The following is a 19,412-nucleotide window of genomic DNA, read 5'->3' as shown; positions in this document are numbered from 1 at the left end:
TACCTCAGTGTGTAACTGTTTTTAATATAAAACATGATCACTAACCTCCCTACCTCAGTGTGTAACTGTTTTTAATATAAAACATGATCACAAACCTCCCTACCTCAGTGTGTAACTGTTTTTAATATAAAACATGATCACTAACCTCCCTACCTCAGTATGTAACTGTTTTTAATTTAAAACATGATCACAAACCTCTCTACCTCAGTATGTAACTGTTTTTAATTTAAAACATGATCACTAACCTCCCTACCTCAGTATGTAACTGTTTTTTATTTAAAACATGATCACAAACCTCCCTACCTCAGTATGTAACTGTTTTTAATATAAAACATGATCACTAACCTCTCTACCTCAGTATGTAACTGTTTTTAATATAAAACATGATCACTAACCTCCCTACCTCAGTATGTAACTGTTTTTAATATAAAACATGATCACTAACCTCCCTACCTCAGTATGTAACTGTTTTAATATAAAACATGATCACTAACCTCTCTACCTCAGTATGTAACTGTTTTTAATATAAAACATGATCACTAACCTCCCTACCTCAGTATGTAACTGTTTTTAATATAAAACATGATCACTAACCTCCCTACCTCAGTGTGTAACTGTTTTTAATATAAAACATGATCACTAACCTCCCTACCTCAGTGTGTAACTGTTTTTAATATAAAACATGATCACAAACCTCCCTACCTCAGTGTGTAACTGTTTTTAATATAAAACATGATCACTAACCTCCCTACCTCAGTATGTAACTGTTTTTAATTTAAAACATGATCACAAACCTCTCTACCTCAGTATGTAACTGTTTTTAATTTAAAACATGATCACTAACCTCCCTACCTCAGTATGTAACTGTTTTTAATTTAAAACATGATCACAAACCTCCCTACCTCAGTATGTAACTGTTTTTAATATAAAACATGATCACTAACCTCTCTACCTCAGTATGTAACTGTTTTTAATATAAAACATGATCACTAACCTCCCTACCTCAGTATGTAACTGTTTTTAATATAAAACATGATCACTAACCTCCCTACCTCAGTATGTAACTGTTTTAATATAAAACATGATCACTAACCTCTCTACCTCAGTATGTAACTGTTTTTAATATAAAACATGATCACTAACCTCCCTACCTCAGTATGTAACTGTTTTTAATATAAAACATGATCACTAACCTCTCTACCTCAGTATGTAACTGTTTTTAATATAAAACATGATCACTAACCTCCCTACCTCAGTATGTAACTGTTTTTAATATAAAACATGATCACTAACCTCTCTACCTCAGTATGTAACTGTTTTTAATATAAAACATGATCACAGACCTCCCTACCTCAGTATGTAACTGTTTTTAATTTAAAACATGATCACTAACCTCCCTACCTCAGTATGTAACTGTTTTTAATATAAAACATGATCACTAACCTCCCTACCTCAGTATGTAACTGTTTTTAATATAAAACATGATCACTAACCTCCCTACCTCAGTATGTAACTGTTTTTAATATAAAACATGATCACTAACCTCCCTACCTCAGTATGTAACTGTTTTTAATATAAAACATGATCACTAACCTCCCTACCTCAGTATGTAACTGTTTTTAATATAAAACATGATCACTAACCTCCCTACCTCAGTGTGTAACTGTTTTTAATATAAAACATGATCACTAACCTCCCTACCTCAGTGTGTAACTGTTTTTAATATAAAACATGATCACAAACCTCCCTACCTCAGTGTGTAACTGTTTTTAATATAAAACATGATCACTAACCTCCCTACCTCAGTATGTAACTGTTTTTAATTTAAAACATGATCACAAACCTCTCTACCTCAGTATGTAACTGTTTTTAATTTAAAACATGATCACTAACCTCCCTACCTCAGTATGTAACTGTTTTTTATTTAAAACATGATCACAAACCTCCCTAACTCAGTGTGTAACTGTTTTTAATATAAAACATGATCACAAACCTCCCTACCTCAGTGTGTAACTGTTTTTAATATAAAACATGATCACTAACCTCCCTACCTCAGTATGTAACTGTTTTTAATTTAAAACATGATCACAAACCTCTCTACCTCAGTATGTAACTGTTTTTAATTTAAAACATGATCACTAACCTCCCTACCTCAGTATGTAACTGTTTTTAATTTAAAACATGATCACAAACCTCCCTACCTCAGTATGTAACTGTTTTTAATATAAAACATGATCACTAACCTCTCTACCTCAGTATGTAACTGTTTTTAATATAAAACATGATCACTAACCTCCCTACCTCAGTATGTAACTGTTTTTAATATAAAACATGATCACTAACCTCCCTACCTCAGTATGTAACTGTTTTAATATAAAACATGATCACTAACCTCTCTACCTCAGTATGTAACTGTTTTTAATATAAAACATGATCACTAACCTCCCTACCTCAGTATGTAACTGTTTTTAATATAAAACATGATCACTAAACTCACTACCTCAGTATGTAACTGTTTTTAATATAAAACATGATCACTAACCTCCCTACCTCAGTATGTAACTGTTTTTAATATAAAACATGATCACTAACCTCTCTACCTCAGTATGTAACTGTTTTTAATATAAAACATGATCACAGACCTCCCTACCTCAGTATGTAACTGTTTTTAATTTAAAACATGATCACTAACCTCCCTACCTCAGTATGTAACTGTTTTTAATATAAAACATGATCACTAACCTCCCTACCTCAGTATGTAACTGTTTTTAATATAAAACATGATCACTAACCTCCCTACCTCAGTATGTAACTGTTTTTAATTTAAAACATGATCACAAACCTCTACCTCAGTATGTAACTGTTTTTAATTTAAAACATGATCACAAACCTCCCTACCTCAGTATGTAACTGTTTTTAATATAAAACATGATCACTAACCTCCCTACCTCAGTATGTAACTGTTTTTAATTTAAAACATGATCACAGACCTCCCTACCTCAGTATGTAACTGTTTTAATATAAAACATGATCACTAACCTCTCTACCTCAGTATGTAACTGTTTTTAATATAAAACATGATCACTAACCTCCCTACCTCAGTATGTAACTGTTTTAATATAAAACATGATCACTAACCTCTCTACCTCAGTATGTAACTGTTTTTAATATAAAACATGATCACTAACCTCCCTACCTCAGTATGTAACTGTTTTTAATATAAAACATGATCACTAACCTCTCTACCTCAGTATGTAACTGTTTTTAATATAAAACATGATCACAGACCTCCCTACCTCAGTATGTAACTGTTTTTAATTTAAAACATGATCACTAACCTCCCTACCTCAGTATGTAACTGTTTTTAATATAAAACATGATCACTAACCTCCCTACCTCAGTATGTAACTGTTTTTAATATAAAACATGATCACTAACCTCCCTACCTCAGTATGTAACTGTTTTTAATTTAAAACATGATCACAAACCTCTCTACCTCAGTATGTAACTGTTTTTAATTTAAAACATGATCACAAACCTCCCTACCTCAGTATGTAACTGTTTTTAATATAAAACATGATCACTAACCTCCCTACCTCAGTATGTAACTGTTTTTAATTTAAAACATGATCACAGACCTCCCTACCTCAGTATGTAACTGTGTTTAATATAAAACATGATCACTAACCTCCCTACCTCAGTGTGTAACTGTTTTTAATATAAAACATGATCACTAACCTCTCTACCTCAGTATGTAACTGTTTTTAATATAAAACATGATCACTAACCTCCCTACCTCAGTGTGTAACTGTTTTTAATTTAAAACATGATCACAAACCTCCCTACCTCAGTATGTAACTGTTTTTAATATAAAACATGATCACTAACCTCCCTACCTCAGTATGTAACTGTGTTTAATATAAAACATGATCACTAACCTCCCTACCTCAGTATGTAACTGTTTTTAATATAAAACATGATCACTAACCTCCCTACCTCAGTATGTAACTGTTTTTAATATAAAACATGATCACTAACCTCCCTACCTCAGTGTGTAACTGTTTTAATATAAAACATGATCACTAACCTCTCTACCTCAGTATGTAACTGTTTTTAATATAAAACATGATCACAAACCTCCCTACCTCAGTATGTAACTGTTTTTAATATAAAACATGATCACTAACCTCCCTACCTCAGTATATAACTGTTTTTAATATAAAACATGATCACTAACCTCCCTACCTCAGTATGTAACTGTTTTTAATATAAAACATGATCACTAACCTCCCTACCTCAGTATGTAACTGTTTATCATTTAAAACGTGATCACAAACCTCCCTACCTCAGTATGTAACTGTTTTTAATATAAAACGTGATCACAAACCTCTCTACCTCAGTATGTAACTGTTTATCATTTAAAACATGATCATAAACCTCCCTACCTCAGTGTACCTGCTTTTAATTTGATCTTTCTTTTCTTATATTTTCACCTGTGATTTTGTCCCATTTATTAAAATGTATTTGTATCCCTTTTATATGTGTTCTGATTCAGGGATGTCCGATATTATCGGCCTACCGATATTGGCATTAAAATGTGATATCGGAAATGATCGGTTTTCAATTTTTTTTATATATATATTTTTTAAACATTTATTTAACCTTTATTTACCCAGGCAAGCAAGTAAGAACTAATTCTGATTTGATTTATTGTCAAAAGTATGCATAATGTTGTGTTAATTCCACGACAACAGATATGTAATGTTAATTACCTGAAATTATTCCGTTTGGGGGGGGGCCTGCATATATCGGTATCGGTTGATATCGGTATCGGAAATTAAGAGTTGGACAATATCGGTATAGGTAAAAAAGCCAATATCGACGAACATCCCTAGTTCTGAACTGTTTGACCTTGTGATCTCAGTGTTGCAAATGAGGGTACGACATCAATGTCCATTTCGAGAAAATAAATAAAGGTTTCAAACTATTTAAATAAGACAATAGAAAATAAACAAACGTCATCAAGAGGTGCATTCACCCCCAAGCAATATGCTCGGTTTTAACAACTTTAATAATTAAAATATGGCCTTTACATTTTCCCTTTATTGTTAACAAATTTGACACATTTGTAAAGAATAATATAAATCTAACACATATCAGAATAATTACTCATATAAAACATAAACTTATCTTAATCCATTTGGTTCTATAATCAATATAAAACATTGAAGCTCTGTATAAAAGGGGACCACATATCTTGAGGATGGAATCAATTAAGGGAAATAATGGGGAGAAACAACAACATTAAAGGTGCTATAGATAAAAACCTTTGTAGAGCAATCTTTGATTTTTTTAAATAATAATAAATACATCCACAGAGTTAAACATTTTGTATCCCCTCCCTACTTCCCATTTCCCCACATGGAATGCACCTGATTGGATAAATGATATGTTGGTGCTCTAGTGCGACATCTAGTGGCTGAATGTTATCTATAGCACCCTTATGACAAATAATGGGAAGAAACAACACTAGAGAAGTGAAAATAAAAGCAAAACATTTTTAAAATACGTTTTCTCTCTACTGCAACATACAGTAAAAAATTATAATAATACAAAAAACTCCAACAGGGGCTGCTCATCAGATCTGGGTCAATAGCACTTGTAAATAATTGTGTTTGATTTGCGCTAATGGGAACACCGGTTGGGTGGAGTTCAACATTATCCGAACAATTCAGACAGGTACGTCAGTCAGTCAGGCACAGACATGTATATATATATAAAAAACCTGTTACTCATTATATATATACCGTACTTTTCGGACTATAAGCTGCGGCTTTTCCCCCCATTTTTCGACCCTGCGGCTTATATAACGGTGCGGCTTATATGTGGACAAAACCCGAAAATCGAAATATTGCTTTTTTACTGCATTGAAATGTTATTTATCTGTTCCTTTATTTACTTAATACAACTTATAAATGAGTTAATTCTTGTTATTTGTCCGACAGTATTGTGTCCCAATGGGAGTCATTCTCTGTAGAGGTGGGAGTCATTCTCTGTAGAGGTGGGAACTTAAAGCTCCATAAAGAACGGCCATGCACCACCACTCACAGAATCGAGAAAGAGCCATCAATCTGTCAATCCTTTCCGTGTCCGGGCCGGGTGAGGTTTCCTGTGTTGAGTCAAATTAAGCCGCAGGCTCCACTCCTTACATATGGTAATTAAACATTAAAACACACGCGGCTTATAGTCCAGTGCGGCTTATAGTGCGAAAAGTACGGTAATATGTAATTAGGTGAATCTCACCCAGACATGGGTGCTGGCACTGGCTAAGAATGATGTAAATACGGCTAGACCCAGGCCTGCTGCTTACGTAGCTCTGAATGTCAGTGGGACAAAGTCCAGCGTAGCAGCGCCCTCTAGAGGCACGGAGGGCGTTAGCTCGTCTGCAGGGGGCGGCGCCGAGGTCATTTTCTCCAAACCTCCTCACCAGAGATATAGGTGGCTTTGATGTTGAGGGCGTCATCGAGCAAAATGAGGTCTGAAAAGAAACGTTTTCATCATGGCAGCTGTACTCTCACTCTCTCTCACACACACACACACACACAATATAATGCACATCATATCTGAGTCCATGTCAGTCACCAGTCATTACAGACTAGGCATTGAAAAACAATGATTCCGTCAGTAGGTGTTGCTTAGAGAGATGGCTCTGATTTCTGGAACCCTAGGCTCTATTTCTTATATTTCTTACGTACCAATGATGATGTTGATCAGTAGAGTTCTTTCTGGGCACAATCCACGCTGTTCCTCATGCTAGCTCTGGATAGTTAGCTACAATCCATGCTGTTCCTCACGCTAGTTCTGGATAGTTAGCTACAATCCATGCTGTTCCTCACGCTAGCTCTGGATAGTTAGCTACAATCCATGCTGTTCCTCACGCTAGTTCTGGATAGTTAGCTACAATCCATGCTGTTCCTCACGCTAGCTCTGGATAGTTAGCCACAAACCATGCTGTTCCTCATGCTAGCTCTGGATAGTTAGCCACAAACCATGCTGTTCCTCATACTAGCTCTGGATAGTTAGCTACAATCCATGCTGTTCTTCATACTAGCCCCGGATAGTTAGCCACAAACCATGCTGTTCCTCATACTAGCTCTGGATAGTTAGCCACAAACCATGCTGTTCCTCATACAGGGTATCTGCAGGTTTAGCCCAGTCAGATTTAAGGCTTTTTAAGACTTTTTAATGCCACTCAGAATACAATTTAATACCAATTTCACAATAACAAAATGGCAAAAATCATGCAACGACACCAATTAGTTTAAGTTTAGGGACACGTTGGTCCAAAGATGTTTATTAAAAAATAACTTGGAAACTTAAAAATCTTGAACTTAAAGGAGTAACTGGATTGGATGAATTTCAACAAAGAGGTGACCAAACATAAATAGCAAATATAGCTATACAAAATATACCAGGGGCCAAGCAGCAAGTGCAACAGCCACATTTCCGTCAGAACACATACTACCATAGGACTGATACCTGTAAGAACACATGATTATTACCAATGGGACTGATACCTGTCAGAACACATAACTATTACCACCCTCCCCAGGGTATCAAAAAAGTCAACCAACAAACTAGATTCTTGTGCCGGATCTCCTCTCTGGTAAACAAGAATACCCTGAAGACTCTTAACAGGAGCACTCATTCAAGGGTACTACGACTATGCTTGCACCTCATGGTACCAAAGCACCTCAAAGGCCCTAAAAACAAGATTACAAACATCACAAAACAAACTGGTCAGACTACTGCTTAACCTCACTCCTAAAACCCACTTTACCCCTGCCCACATTCAAAACCGCTCTTAAAGAGCACCTACGGGAGGCTGCAATTAGAAACTGGGCACCATAAATGTCCAACGCCCCCCCCCCCCCCCCCCCTAATGTACAGTCTCCTTCCCATCATATGTATATATTTTCTGTTAGGATCTCTGGGTAACAGTACTGTATATTTGCATATGTCACAAATGTAACAGTACAGTTACTATGAATTGAAAATGGGGGACCCTGATGTAAACAAGACGAAAGTCTCTCTGGTCTGCATCCCCTTAACAATTGTGTGTATTGATCTGTTATCTGTTAATAAAGTTTTTCATTTATTCATCCAGTCGTTTTGTTTTTGTGGTTTGGTTGAATGAATGAAAACTTTGTTTAACAGATTGCAGAATGGGTACAATACAGTACGGCTCAATACACACAATTGTTAAGATGATGCAGACCAGAGAAAGACTTTAGTCTTGTTTACATCAAGGTCCCCCATTTTCAATTCATAGTGACATTTATGACACTCAACATACATGACATTTATGGCATATGGACATACAGGTATATAGTACAGTTACATTTGTGACATATAAGATATGCAAATATACAGTACTGTTACCCATAGATCCTAACATACATATGATGGGAGGATACTGTACATTAGGAGGGGGTGGGTGGAAGGAAAAAATACATAGTGGGTGACTCTCATCGAACATAAACACAAACGTGTCCTTGTTTACATCCGTGAATAGATTATTTTCAAGTTAAGACCTCAGCTTCAAGTGTTGGCGTGGAGCCGCATGTTATCCAGACTTCTGTTGGTGCAGATGTTATAGTCCTACCTGAGATGGCGGGGCCGAAAAGAAATTCGAAATAGTAGTTTGCAGGCGCCGTTTTTGCAGAGGTACGCTTAGCGCTGCTCAGCATGTGCGACTCGACTGCTCTTTTTTTGTTGTTGCAGCAGGCCTCGTAATGGTCTTTGACTGGGACCAACCATGGCGCAAACAGTGGATTGTCGAGCCAGTTCTCGTTGAATTGGCACTTTCCCATATTAACGAGTGCAAATGCTAAACTAAACGTAACGTTATCGCTTCCGCTTCGCCTTGCTAACGTTAGCTAGACTCCACTGAAATTGTTCCCGGCCAACATAAGGACCCGTGTTGGTTCCGCCCCATTCCGGTCTGCGTGATGCTACAACGCGGTCAATAAAAACTCCCGACTTTATCTCCCGTTAACCGTACTTCCCCAGATTTCATAATAAAACATGACATGGCATTTTATCTTTCCTTTCTATGGCATTTTTAAGACCTCTGAAAATGGATTTAAGACATTTTAAGACAAACTAAGGCCTTAATTATTGATAAACCAATTTAAGACTTTTTAAGACTTTTTAAGGATCCGCGGACACCCTGTCATACTAGCCCCGGATAGTTAGCCACAAACCATGCTGTTCCTCATACTAGCCCCGGATAGTTAGCCACAAACCATGCTGTTCCTCATACTAGCCCCGGATAGTTAGCCACAAACCATGCTGTTCCTCATGCTAGCCCCGGATAGTTAGCCACAAACCATGCTGTTCCTCATACTAGCTCTGGATAGTTAGTCACAAACCATGCTGTTCCTCATACTAGCTCTGGATAGTTAGCCACAAACCATGCTGTTCCTCATACTAGCTCTGGATAGTTAGCCACAATCCATGCTGTTCCTCATGCTAGCTCTGGATAGTTAGCCACAAACATGCTGTTCCTCATACTAGCCCGGGATAGTTAGCCACAACACATGCTGTTCCTCATACTAGCTCTGGATAGTTAGCCACAAACCATGCTGTTCCTCATGCTAGCTCTGGATAGTTAGCCACAAACCATGCTGTTCCTCATACTAGCTCTGGATAGTTAGCCACAAACCATGCTGTTCCTCATACTAGCTCCAGATAGTTAGCCAAAAAAAACCATGCTGTTCCTCATACTAGCTCTGGATAGTTAGCCACACATGCTGTTCCTCATGCTAACTCCAGGACAGTTAGTCACATAAGGTAGCAGTCCCTATAAGACAAGGTATTATCACTTCATGGAACTCTCTCTCGCTCTCTCTCTCTCTATTCAAATGGGCTTTATTGACATGGGAAACATACGTTTACATGGCCAAAGCCAAACAAAACAATCAAACAGAGAAATAAAAAGAAATCCGTACATTACAGAAGGAATTTCTTGTACAGTCTTCTGTACGGCTTCTCAGTTACAATGGGTGACAATATTGTCACAAGGAAAGATGAAATTACATACCAATATCTGACTTTTTTGCATTGGAAAACACTTAGAGATCTGTCATAATGAAAACATGACAAAGCCATTTGACTATCTTGTTCATAAACAATGGTGTCAGGACTTTTCATTTTGATGACACTGACACTTTCATTGACATGAATACTTGCTTTTGAAGAAGCTTTTTTGTACATGTAGATTTTGCCTAAATTCATCGTGGTTTTTTAATAAAATTGTGTGATATTCTATTCCAGTTGTGTTTTTTTCATTTTTTTTTTATATAGTGATACACACAATGACCGGTCTGAGAATACTTCTGTGTGTGTGTGTGTGTAACCAAATGCATACCTACATGTATGACCTATATCGATCTAATACTTTTGGATATGAGAATTTTTTCAATAAGTATGGATGCCTGAACACAGAATGACACCAGTATCACTGACTACCACGGCAAGCCTATAGAAAATTATTCTATTTAATAATAATAATAATAATAATTATAAATGTCTTTCTCTCTGTATCTTTCTTTCTCTCTCTCTCTTTCTATTATATTACTATACTATTATATATCTATCTAAATATCTAAACCTCTGTCTATCTAGTGTGTGTATGCATGGCATCAAATCAAAGTGTGTGTTGCTGTAGGCCTGCCTGTATTGATCAGTCACACTATACCCCCATTCAGCCGTAATTGTTCCGTGCTGGGCCTTTGTTTCATGGTGTGAATTGGTCTAGTGACATTGACATCACATTGCATTCTGGGAAGGAGTGTAGTTCCCTTATCATTAGCTGAATTCACTGAATTATCTTCAGAGGCTCCTGCTGCAAATTGGTAATGACTGTACCAGAATGTTTGATAGGACATTGATTGAAAACTATCGGCTAAAATTTTACAATTGATGGCTTACTTTGAAGGTATGAATCTGTAATTTTATATTATGTAACAAAAAAAAGGGAAAATTCTCAGGAGGAGGAGCTCTTGAGTTTAGACTCCTACACAAAGAAAACAAGAGAGATCATAGTGGATTTTAGAAGATCAAAGCCTGACCACTCCCCTCTGCTCATCAACAACGAGGTAGTGGAGAGGGTCACTGAGTTCAAGTTCCTGGGTCTCAGTGTGAGTGAGAGCCTGTCCTGGAGCACCAACACCGCCTCAGTGATCGGAAAAGCTCAGCAACGCCTATACTACCTAAGGAAGCTGAAGCAGGCTGGCCTGCCATGAAATCTCCTTGTCAACTTTTATCATTGTGCGGTTGAGAGTGTGCTGACCTACGGTGTGTCTGTGTGGTTCTCCAGCTGCACAAAGGCAGAGCAAGAGGCTCTACAGAGGGTGGTGAAGGCGGCAGGCAGGATCGTCGGGACCCCTCTACCAAACATCACCTCCGTCTTCACCTCCCGCTGCCTCCACCGCTCCAAGTGTATCATCAAGGACCAGTCTCACCCAGCACATCACCTCTTTCAGCTCCTTCCCTCAGGGAGGAGATACCGGTCCATACATGCCAAGAGTTCAAGATTTAAGAACAGCTTTTTCCCCCAAGCAGTCAGACTGTTAAACGCTCATTGACTGTCCCCTCACGTGCACCATGCACTTACCTGGACTTGATAATCACTGTTACCACTCATCATGCACTTTATTATTTAAAATATTCTGTTATGTACAGTGTTATATGTGTTATGTGTTTCATGTATGTATATATTGTACTACGGTCTGTGGGAGCTCCCCCGAAATTTCGTTGTATACTGTGCAATGACAATTAAAAGTCTATTCTATTCTATTCTAAGGGTTAACAAAAAAAAGGATTCAATGTCCCTCGATGACATCACTGATGGCCATATTCAAACTCATTTACCCTCAATATAACTGTCAAACTAAATTGATGTGTGCAACACATGTGGTATTAGCTACATGACCTGGTCGGAGAGTGCAGAGTCTATCTACCTCAACCAGTTAGCATTAGGGATGCACCGATCCAACTTTTTCAGTCAGATACCGATACCTGGCTTTGGGTCACCTGTCTTGATCGTTGCTCGTATGTGCCCCCCACTGGTTGATCGTAGGGAGATACTATCGCATGTCCCCTCCGATACATGCGGAGTCAGCCCGCCACTTCTTTTCACCTGCCAGCGCGGACTCTCATTGGTGAGGTGTAGCGTGTGGGAGGCTCACACTACCCTCACCATCTCCTGTCCTTGCTGTGCAGGCGCCCTGACCGACCTGTAGGAGTCGCTGTTTACAACGATCAGATTACCACCCATCGACTTCCCTCCCGCTGACTCTGCCAATTGAGTCAGTATGACGGCCGACCAAGTCGGAGGCAACACTGACAGCCGGATTCGATACCAGTGTCTCTCGCGTTGGTGACGAGCACAATGTCCGCTGCGCCACCCAGCCGCCTTACCCATGCCATTATCTGAAATGAAAAAAAATATATATATAAATAATCTAACCCTAACTAACCTTACTGTCATGGAGGCTTGACTTAAAACATTATTTCCTAACTTAGTGAAACTAAATGTAACAAATTAACACATAGATATAAATGTACTGAATTGTTATTTCTTATTTTATTTCTTATATTATATAATTTCTTTTCTTTTTTTAATAAATCTTATTTTTTTACCGATACCCGATCCAGCTATTTTAGTGATATCGGGGCCGATATCCGATATCAATATCGGTGCATCCCTAGTTAGCATCTTGTATTTTGGTGACGTGTCCCTTTAACCCCAACCAGCGGTTCACCCTCACCGGCGTCTGAGCCGTAGTCCAGGCTTCCCTTCTGCTCGCTGATCCCCAGGAGCTGAGCCGGGTGGAGAGAGGCGGCTTCCAGAGCCTCCTCCACACTGCAGCCTGGTGGAGCACACAGGTGACCATGTTAAACACACAGGTGACCATGTTAAACACACAGGTGACCATGTTAAACACACAGGTGACCATATTAAACACACAGGTGACCATGTTAAACACACAGGTGACCATATTAAACACACAGGTGACCATGTTAAACACACAGGTGACCATGTTAAACACACAGGTGACCATATTAAACACACAGGTGACCATATTAAACACACAGGTGACCATATTAAACACACAGGTGACCATATTAAACACACAGGTGACCATATCAAACACACAGGTGACCATGTTAAACACACAGGTGACCATGTTAAACACACAGGTGACCATGTTAAACACACAGGTGACCATGTTAAACACACAGGTGACCATATTAAACACACAGGTGACCATATCAAACACACAGGTGACCATGTTAAACACACAGGTGACCATATTAAACACACAGGTGACCATATCAAACACACAGGTGACCATATTAAACACACAGGTGACCATATTAAACACACAGGTGACCATATCAAACACACAGGTGACCATATCAAACACACAGGTGACCATATCAAACACACAGGTGACCATGTTAAACACACAGGTGACCATATTAAACACACAGGTGACCATATTAAACACACAGGTGACCATATTAAACACACAGGTGACCATGTTAAACACACAGGTGACCATGTTAAACACACAGGTGACCATATCAAACACACAGGTGACCATGTTAAACACACAGGTGACCATATTAAACACACAGGTGACCATATCAAACACACAGGTGACCATGTTAAACACACAGGTGACCATATCAAACACACAGGTGACCATATTAAACACACAGGTGACCATGTTAAACACACAGGTGACCATATTAAACACACAGGTGACCATATTAAACACACAGGTGACCATATCAAACACACAGGTGACCATGTTAAACACACAGGTGACCATATCAAACACACAGGTGACCATATTAAACACACAGGTGACCATATTAAACACACAGGTGACCATATTAAACACACAGGTGACCATATTAAACACACAGGTGACCATGTTAAACACACAGGTGACCATGTTAAACACACAGGTGACCATATTAAACACACAGGTGACCATATTAAACACACAGGTGACCATATTAAACACACAGGTGACCATGTTAAACACACAGGTGACCATGTTAAACACAGGTGACCATATCAAACACACAGGTGACCATATTAAACACACAGGTGACCATGTTAAACACAGGTGACCATGTTAAACACAGGTGACCATGTTAAACACACAGGTGACCATATTAAACACACAGGTGACCATGTTAAACACACAGGTGACCATATTAAACACACAGGTGACCATATTAAACACACAGGTGACCATGTTAAACACACAGGTGACCATGTTAAACACACAGGTGACCATATTAAACACACAGGTGACCATGTTAAACACAGGTGACCATATCAAACACACAGGTGACCATATTAAACACACAGGTGACCATGTTAAACACACAGGTGACCATGTTAAACACAGGTGACCATGTTAAACACACAGGTGACCATGTTAAACACACAGGTGACCATGTTAAACACACAGGTGACCATATCAAACACACAGGTGACCATATCAAACACACAGGTGACCATATTAAACACACAGGTGACCATATTAAACACACAGGTGACCATATTAAACACACAGGTGACCATGTTAAACACACAGGTGACCATATCAAACACACAGGTGACCATATTAAACACACAGGTGACCATGTTAAACACACAGGTGACCATATCAAACACACAGGTGACCATATTAAACACACAGGTGACCATGTTAAACACACAGGTGACCATATTAAACACACAGGTGACCATATTAAACACACAGGTGACCATATCAAACACACACCTGCACATATTAACCCTTTCACTACCACACTACAGAAGGTTAACCTTTCACTACCACACTACAGATGGTTAACCCTTTCACTACCACACTACAGAAGGTTAACCTTCTGTAGTGTGGTAGTGGAAGGGTTAACCCTTTGGTAGCAACACTACTATCACCGACATCTAAGAAGGGAGATCCCCCCTTGAACGGCCCTTCTAAGGTTTCTCCCCTCCACACTCCGCTTTTTTCCTATTGCTAGGTTTTTAGTGAGTTTTTCCTTACCTTCGCGTGGGGTATGTCTGGGAGTGTTGCATTCATTTTTTTTAATCCACTTTTTCTCCTCTTTCTATTTTTCGCCCATCCCAATTCCATTGTGCCAATTCTTCCCTCCCCTGTCTTGAACATTGCTCGCATATGCCCCCCACTGGCCGGTTGTAGGGAGGATAGAAGCCTTGCATCACGTGTCCCCTCCGGTACACAAGGAGGCAGCCTGTCACATCTTTTCACCTGCCAGTGCGGACTCTCATTGGCGAGGTGTAACGTGTGGGAGGCTCACACTACCCCCGCCATTTCCTGTCTCTGCTGTGCAGGCGTCCCCAACCGACCTGTAGGAGTCGCTGTCCACAACGTCCAGATTACCACCCATCGACTTCCACCCTCTAATTCTGCCAATTGAGTTAGTATGACGGCTGGCCCAAGCCGGAGGCAACGGCGACAGCCGGAGTCGAACCCGCTGTCTCTTGCGTTGGTGACGAGCGCAATGTCCACTGCGCCACCCAGCCGCCCTGGAGTGTTGCATTAATTTAATTAATTAATTTTACATTTTATTTTGGATTTCCTGGTGTTTTTGTCTTTGTTCTTGATTTATTGTGATGTTTCTTCTTGACTTGTTTAAAGAAGACATGTCCGGCCCATGGGGACATTAATGTGTGTTGTCGGGCCTTACAAAATACATTTGATTTGATTTGACATGCACATATTAATCACATGTGCACATATTAATCACTGTGACGGATACGTCTGTGCACCGCACCCGCACATGTTAACCGTATTGTTTGTACACGTTTACATTCATGATACACATACACAATTTCTATTTCACATAATGACACACGACACATAGACTTGCGTACTGATATCATATCCATTCTTTATTATTTGACTTACATGGTTAAGTGCATGCATGTTGTTCATTGTTTGTTTTCTCCAACTCTGCAGCCAGCCATCCCCACTCTGGGCAAACAGAGCAGCTGTGACTGATCGGTCCTAAATGGCCGGATGGGGGGGGGGGGGGGGTGTGGACCAAACCATGTTGTGGGAGATGCCGGGGGGGGGGGGGGGTTTATTGTATTGTAATTTAGTTTCCTTATATGTATTTCCTTATTAATTAAGATTATTAGTTGTGCAGTTTGGTAGTTGTGTTGTGTGTTTATTGTTTGTTAGATTAATTAGAAGTGTAAGATATTATTTAGTAAAATATTAATTATCAATTAGCCCACTTAGATTAGATGTATCTGGCCAGGGCCTATATATAGTTTTGAGTTCTTAGTTGTCATTGTCTTCCGTTCTGTTCAGGTCTGGTTTTGTCCTGCTGTATTATTTGGACCATTTATGTTATATTTAAATTATGTTTTTGCATGGGTAAATAAAACCCTTATTCTTTGGCTGTTTTTGAAATGGGTAAAATAAAACCCTTATTTTTTGGCAAAACCACTGTGTCCTCCTTGTCTGGCTGCTTGGTCCCTTACAAATGGTGACAGCGGTGGGATCAGCACGCAGAGGACGGTGTTTTTTTTTTTGGAATTACTATTTTTATTTTTTTTCTCCCTTGCTTCCCTGAAGAAGATGCCACGAGGAAGGGGAAGGGGGAACCCTGGGCAGCAGTCGGCTGTACCAGAAGTACCAGAAGACTATGTGGAAAACGACGATGGGGAAGAACCTGGAGCAACTGGAGGGGCCGGTGAGCCACCTGGAGGTGTCAGTGGAGAACCCACCCTAACAGACCTATCCAACATCCTCCGAGCCTTTATGGGCCAGCAACAGGTCAGGGAGACCCGAATGGAGGACGAAGCGGCAAGGCAAGGGCAGAGGGTTAAAGACATACAGCACCAGTTCTCTCTACTTCAGTTGGAAGTCACAGCACGTACCTTCCCAGCCACGTTACCACCCCCAGAGGACTCACCTACAGGCGTGACTCCTCACAGGCAGAGTTACTGTTTGGAGCCAGCCAACACACGGGCAGCCTCTCTGGTCAGTATCGAGTTCCCCAGGAACCCAGACTGGAAAAATTGACTGATTCAGATTATATTGAACATTTTCTAGTAACTTTTGAGCACATTGCAGGTGCATGTAGGTGGCATAAAGCAGATTGGACCTTTCGACTGGTTCCTCTACTCACTGGTAAGGCCAGGAGTGCCTATGTAAACATGGATGCTGATGACTCACTTGATTATGACCAAGTCAAAACAGCCATTCTCCAGAAGTATGATATTAACCCAGAAACATACAGACAGAGGTTTCGATCATGGGAGGTGCAGTCCAACGAGACCCCTAAAGAGCTTTATGTAAGGCTAAAAGAACTGTATGACAAATGGGTCCAGCCTAAAGGCAAGACTGTGAAGGACATTGGAGAAACCATGATATTGGAACAGTTTCTGAGAATGTTGTCCCCTGAGCTACAGGTGTGGATCCGGGAACATGACCCTGGCACGGCAGCAGAAGCAGCTTGTCTGGCTGACATCCTTGTGGCCGCCAGACGGAATAACCAACCGTGGACCAATGCTGCATGGAAGGTAGCCAAGGAGCCGTGGCGACCGGGTTCATTCCCGCAGGCCACTCGCCAAGCATCCACCGATGTGGGTAAGTTTCCCCAAAGGGGAAACCCGCCAATGACTGTCAGATACTCCAGCCCAAAAGTGCCTGTTTGTTATCTGTGTGGGCAGGAGGGGCATACCAAGCCCATGTGCCCTAAAAACCCTGTCAAGCAGACCCAGTTATGCTATGCTCCACGATACAGGACTGAGCCCGAGTGGAAGTATGAGCAGCCCACAAGGGAGATCACAGTGGAAATCAATGGCCAGGAGCTCAGGGCATTGATCGACACGGGTAGTGCACAAACTCTGGTTCATCAGCAGTATGTACCACTCCATCAAGTGCGCACCTCAGAAACAGTTCCCATATGTTGTGTGCACGGGGATGAAAAGGCATACCCCACTGCTGATCTGTATATTAAGGTACAGGGACAAGCTTACCTGCTCACTGTTGGCATTTCCAATAACCTACCCTTTCCTGTCATATTAGGAAACGACTTGCCGGTGCTGTTTGATTTGCTGCAGTCCCGTCAGACCTGCAATGCTGCCCTCACCCGAGCTCAGGCTAAGCAGACGACCGAACCTGATCAGACACTTGCTGTGCTGCCATTCTATGATGTAGAGGTGGGGGCAGAACCAGGTAAACCACGGAAACCCCGCAAGCAAAGGAGAGGAGAGAAGTTTCAAGGTACTGTTGTCCATCCCCAAGGTGAACCAAACCCAGAGCTTCCCCTAGGCTTTAGAATACCGACCAACATTATTGACATGCAACAAGCAGACCCCAGCCTAGTTGGCTGTTTATCCAAGGCTAAAGGGAGAGGGAAAGTTGAGGCTGGACTTGAGAGTGGCCCTGATAACTACTTTTTACAGCGAGGTATCCTTTATCGCCAGACTAAGTCCACTGAGCAGATGGTGGTTCCAAAAGCGACCCGGGAAGTAATACTTGATCTGGGACATTCCATTCCCTGGGCTGGCCACCTAGGAAAGCATAGAACCACTGCCCGCATACAGAGACAATTATTTTGGCCTGGCCTACGTAGAGATGTCGCTGCCTACTGTCGGAGCTGCCCTCAATGCCAGTTGACCGCAAAGTGGGACTATGCCAAAGCACCTCTCCAGCCATTACCAGTTATAGGCACTCCATTCGAACGACTAGGTATGGATGTGGTCGGTCCACTAGAAAAGAGCAAGTCTGGTAACCGGTTTCTGCTAGTCATTACAGATTATGCCACAAAATATCCTGAAGTGTTCCCCCTCAAGTCAGTCAAAGCCAAGACTGTTGCATTCTGTCTGGTGCAGTTCTTCTCCAGGGTAGGGTTCCCCCGTGAAATACTTATGGACCAGGGCACAAATTTCATGTCCAAGCTCCTGAAGGATGTATACCAGCTGTTGGGCATCAGAGGCTTAAGAACAACACCATATCATCCACAGACCGATGGTCTAACCGAGCGTTTCAATCAGACCTTAAAACAGATGCTCCGCAAGTTTGTCAGTGACTCTGGTTCTGATTGGGACCAGTGGCTCCCATATCTGATGTTTGCTTACAGAGAAGTACCACAGGCCTCTACCAGCTATTCACCTTTTGAGTTGATGTATGGACATGAGGTAAGGGGGCCTCTTTCACTCCTGAAGGATGTCTGGCAGAGGGACCAGGAGGTAAACGAACCCTGTGATGTTGTCTCTTATGTGATTCAGATGCGGGAGAAGCTGACAAGGATGTCTGCTCTGGCCCAGGAGAGTATGG

General features: G+C 40.6%; 1 protein-coding gene across 1 annotated transcript in view; it reads right to left on the bottom strand.

The window, feature by feature from the left end:
* Positions 1-5,059: 5,059 nt before the first annotated feature.
* amdhd2 (amidohydrolase domain containing 2) overlaps positions 5,060-19,412 on the bottom strand; it is a 116,177-nt gene continuing 101,824 nt past the window's right edge. The window contains exons 11-12 of the mRNA XM_084326340.1: positions 12,837-12,938; positions 5,060-6,538 (exon numbers count right to left, since the gene is read on the bottom strand). Coding sequence (XP_084182466.1) covers positions 6,465-6,538; positions 12,837-12,938 — 176 coding nt within the window. The 3' untranslated portion in view covers positions 5,060-6,464. The remainder of the gene's footprint in view (positions 6,539-12,836; positions 12,939-19,412) is intronic.

This window comes from Notolepis coatsorum, assembly GCF_963971535.1.
Source record: "Notolepis coatsorum genome assembly, chromosome: 12".
NCBI classification, from domain to species: domain Eukaryota; kingdom Metazoa; phylum Chordata; class Actinopteri; order Aulopiformes; family Paralepididae; genus Notolepis; species Notolepis coatsorum.
This window is presented reverse-complemented; position numbering and strand designations above follow the sequence as displayed.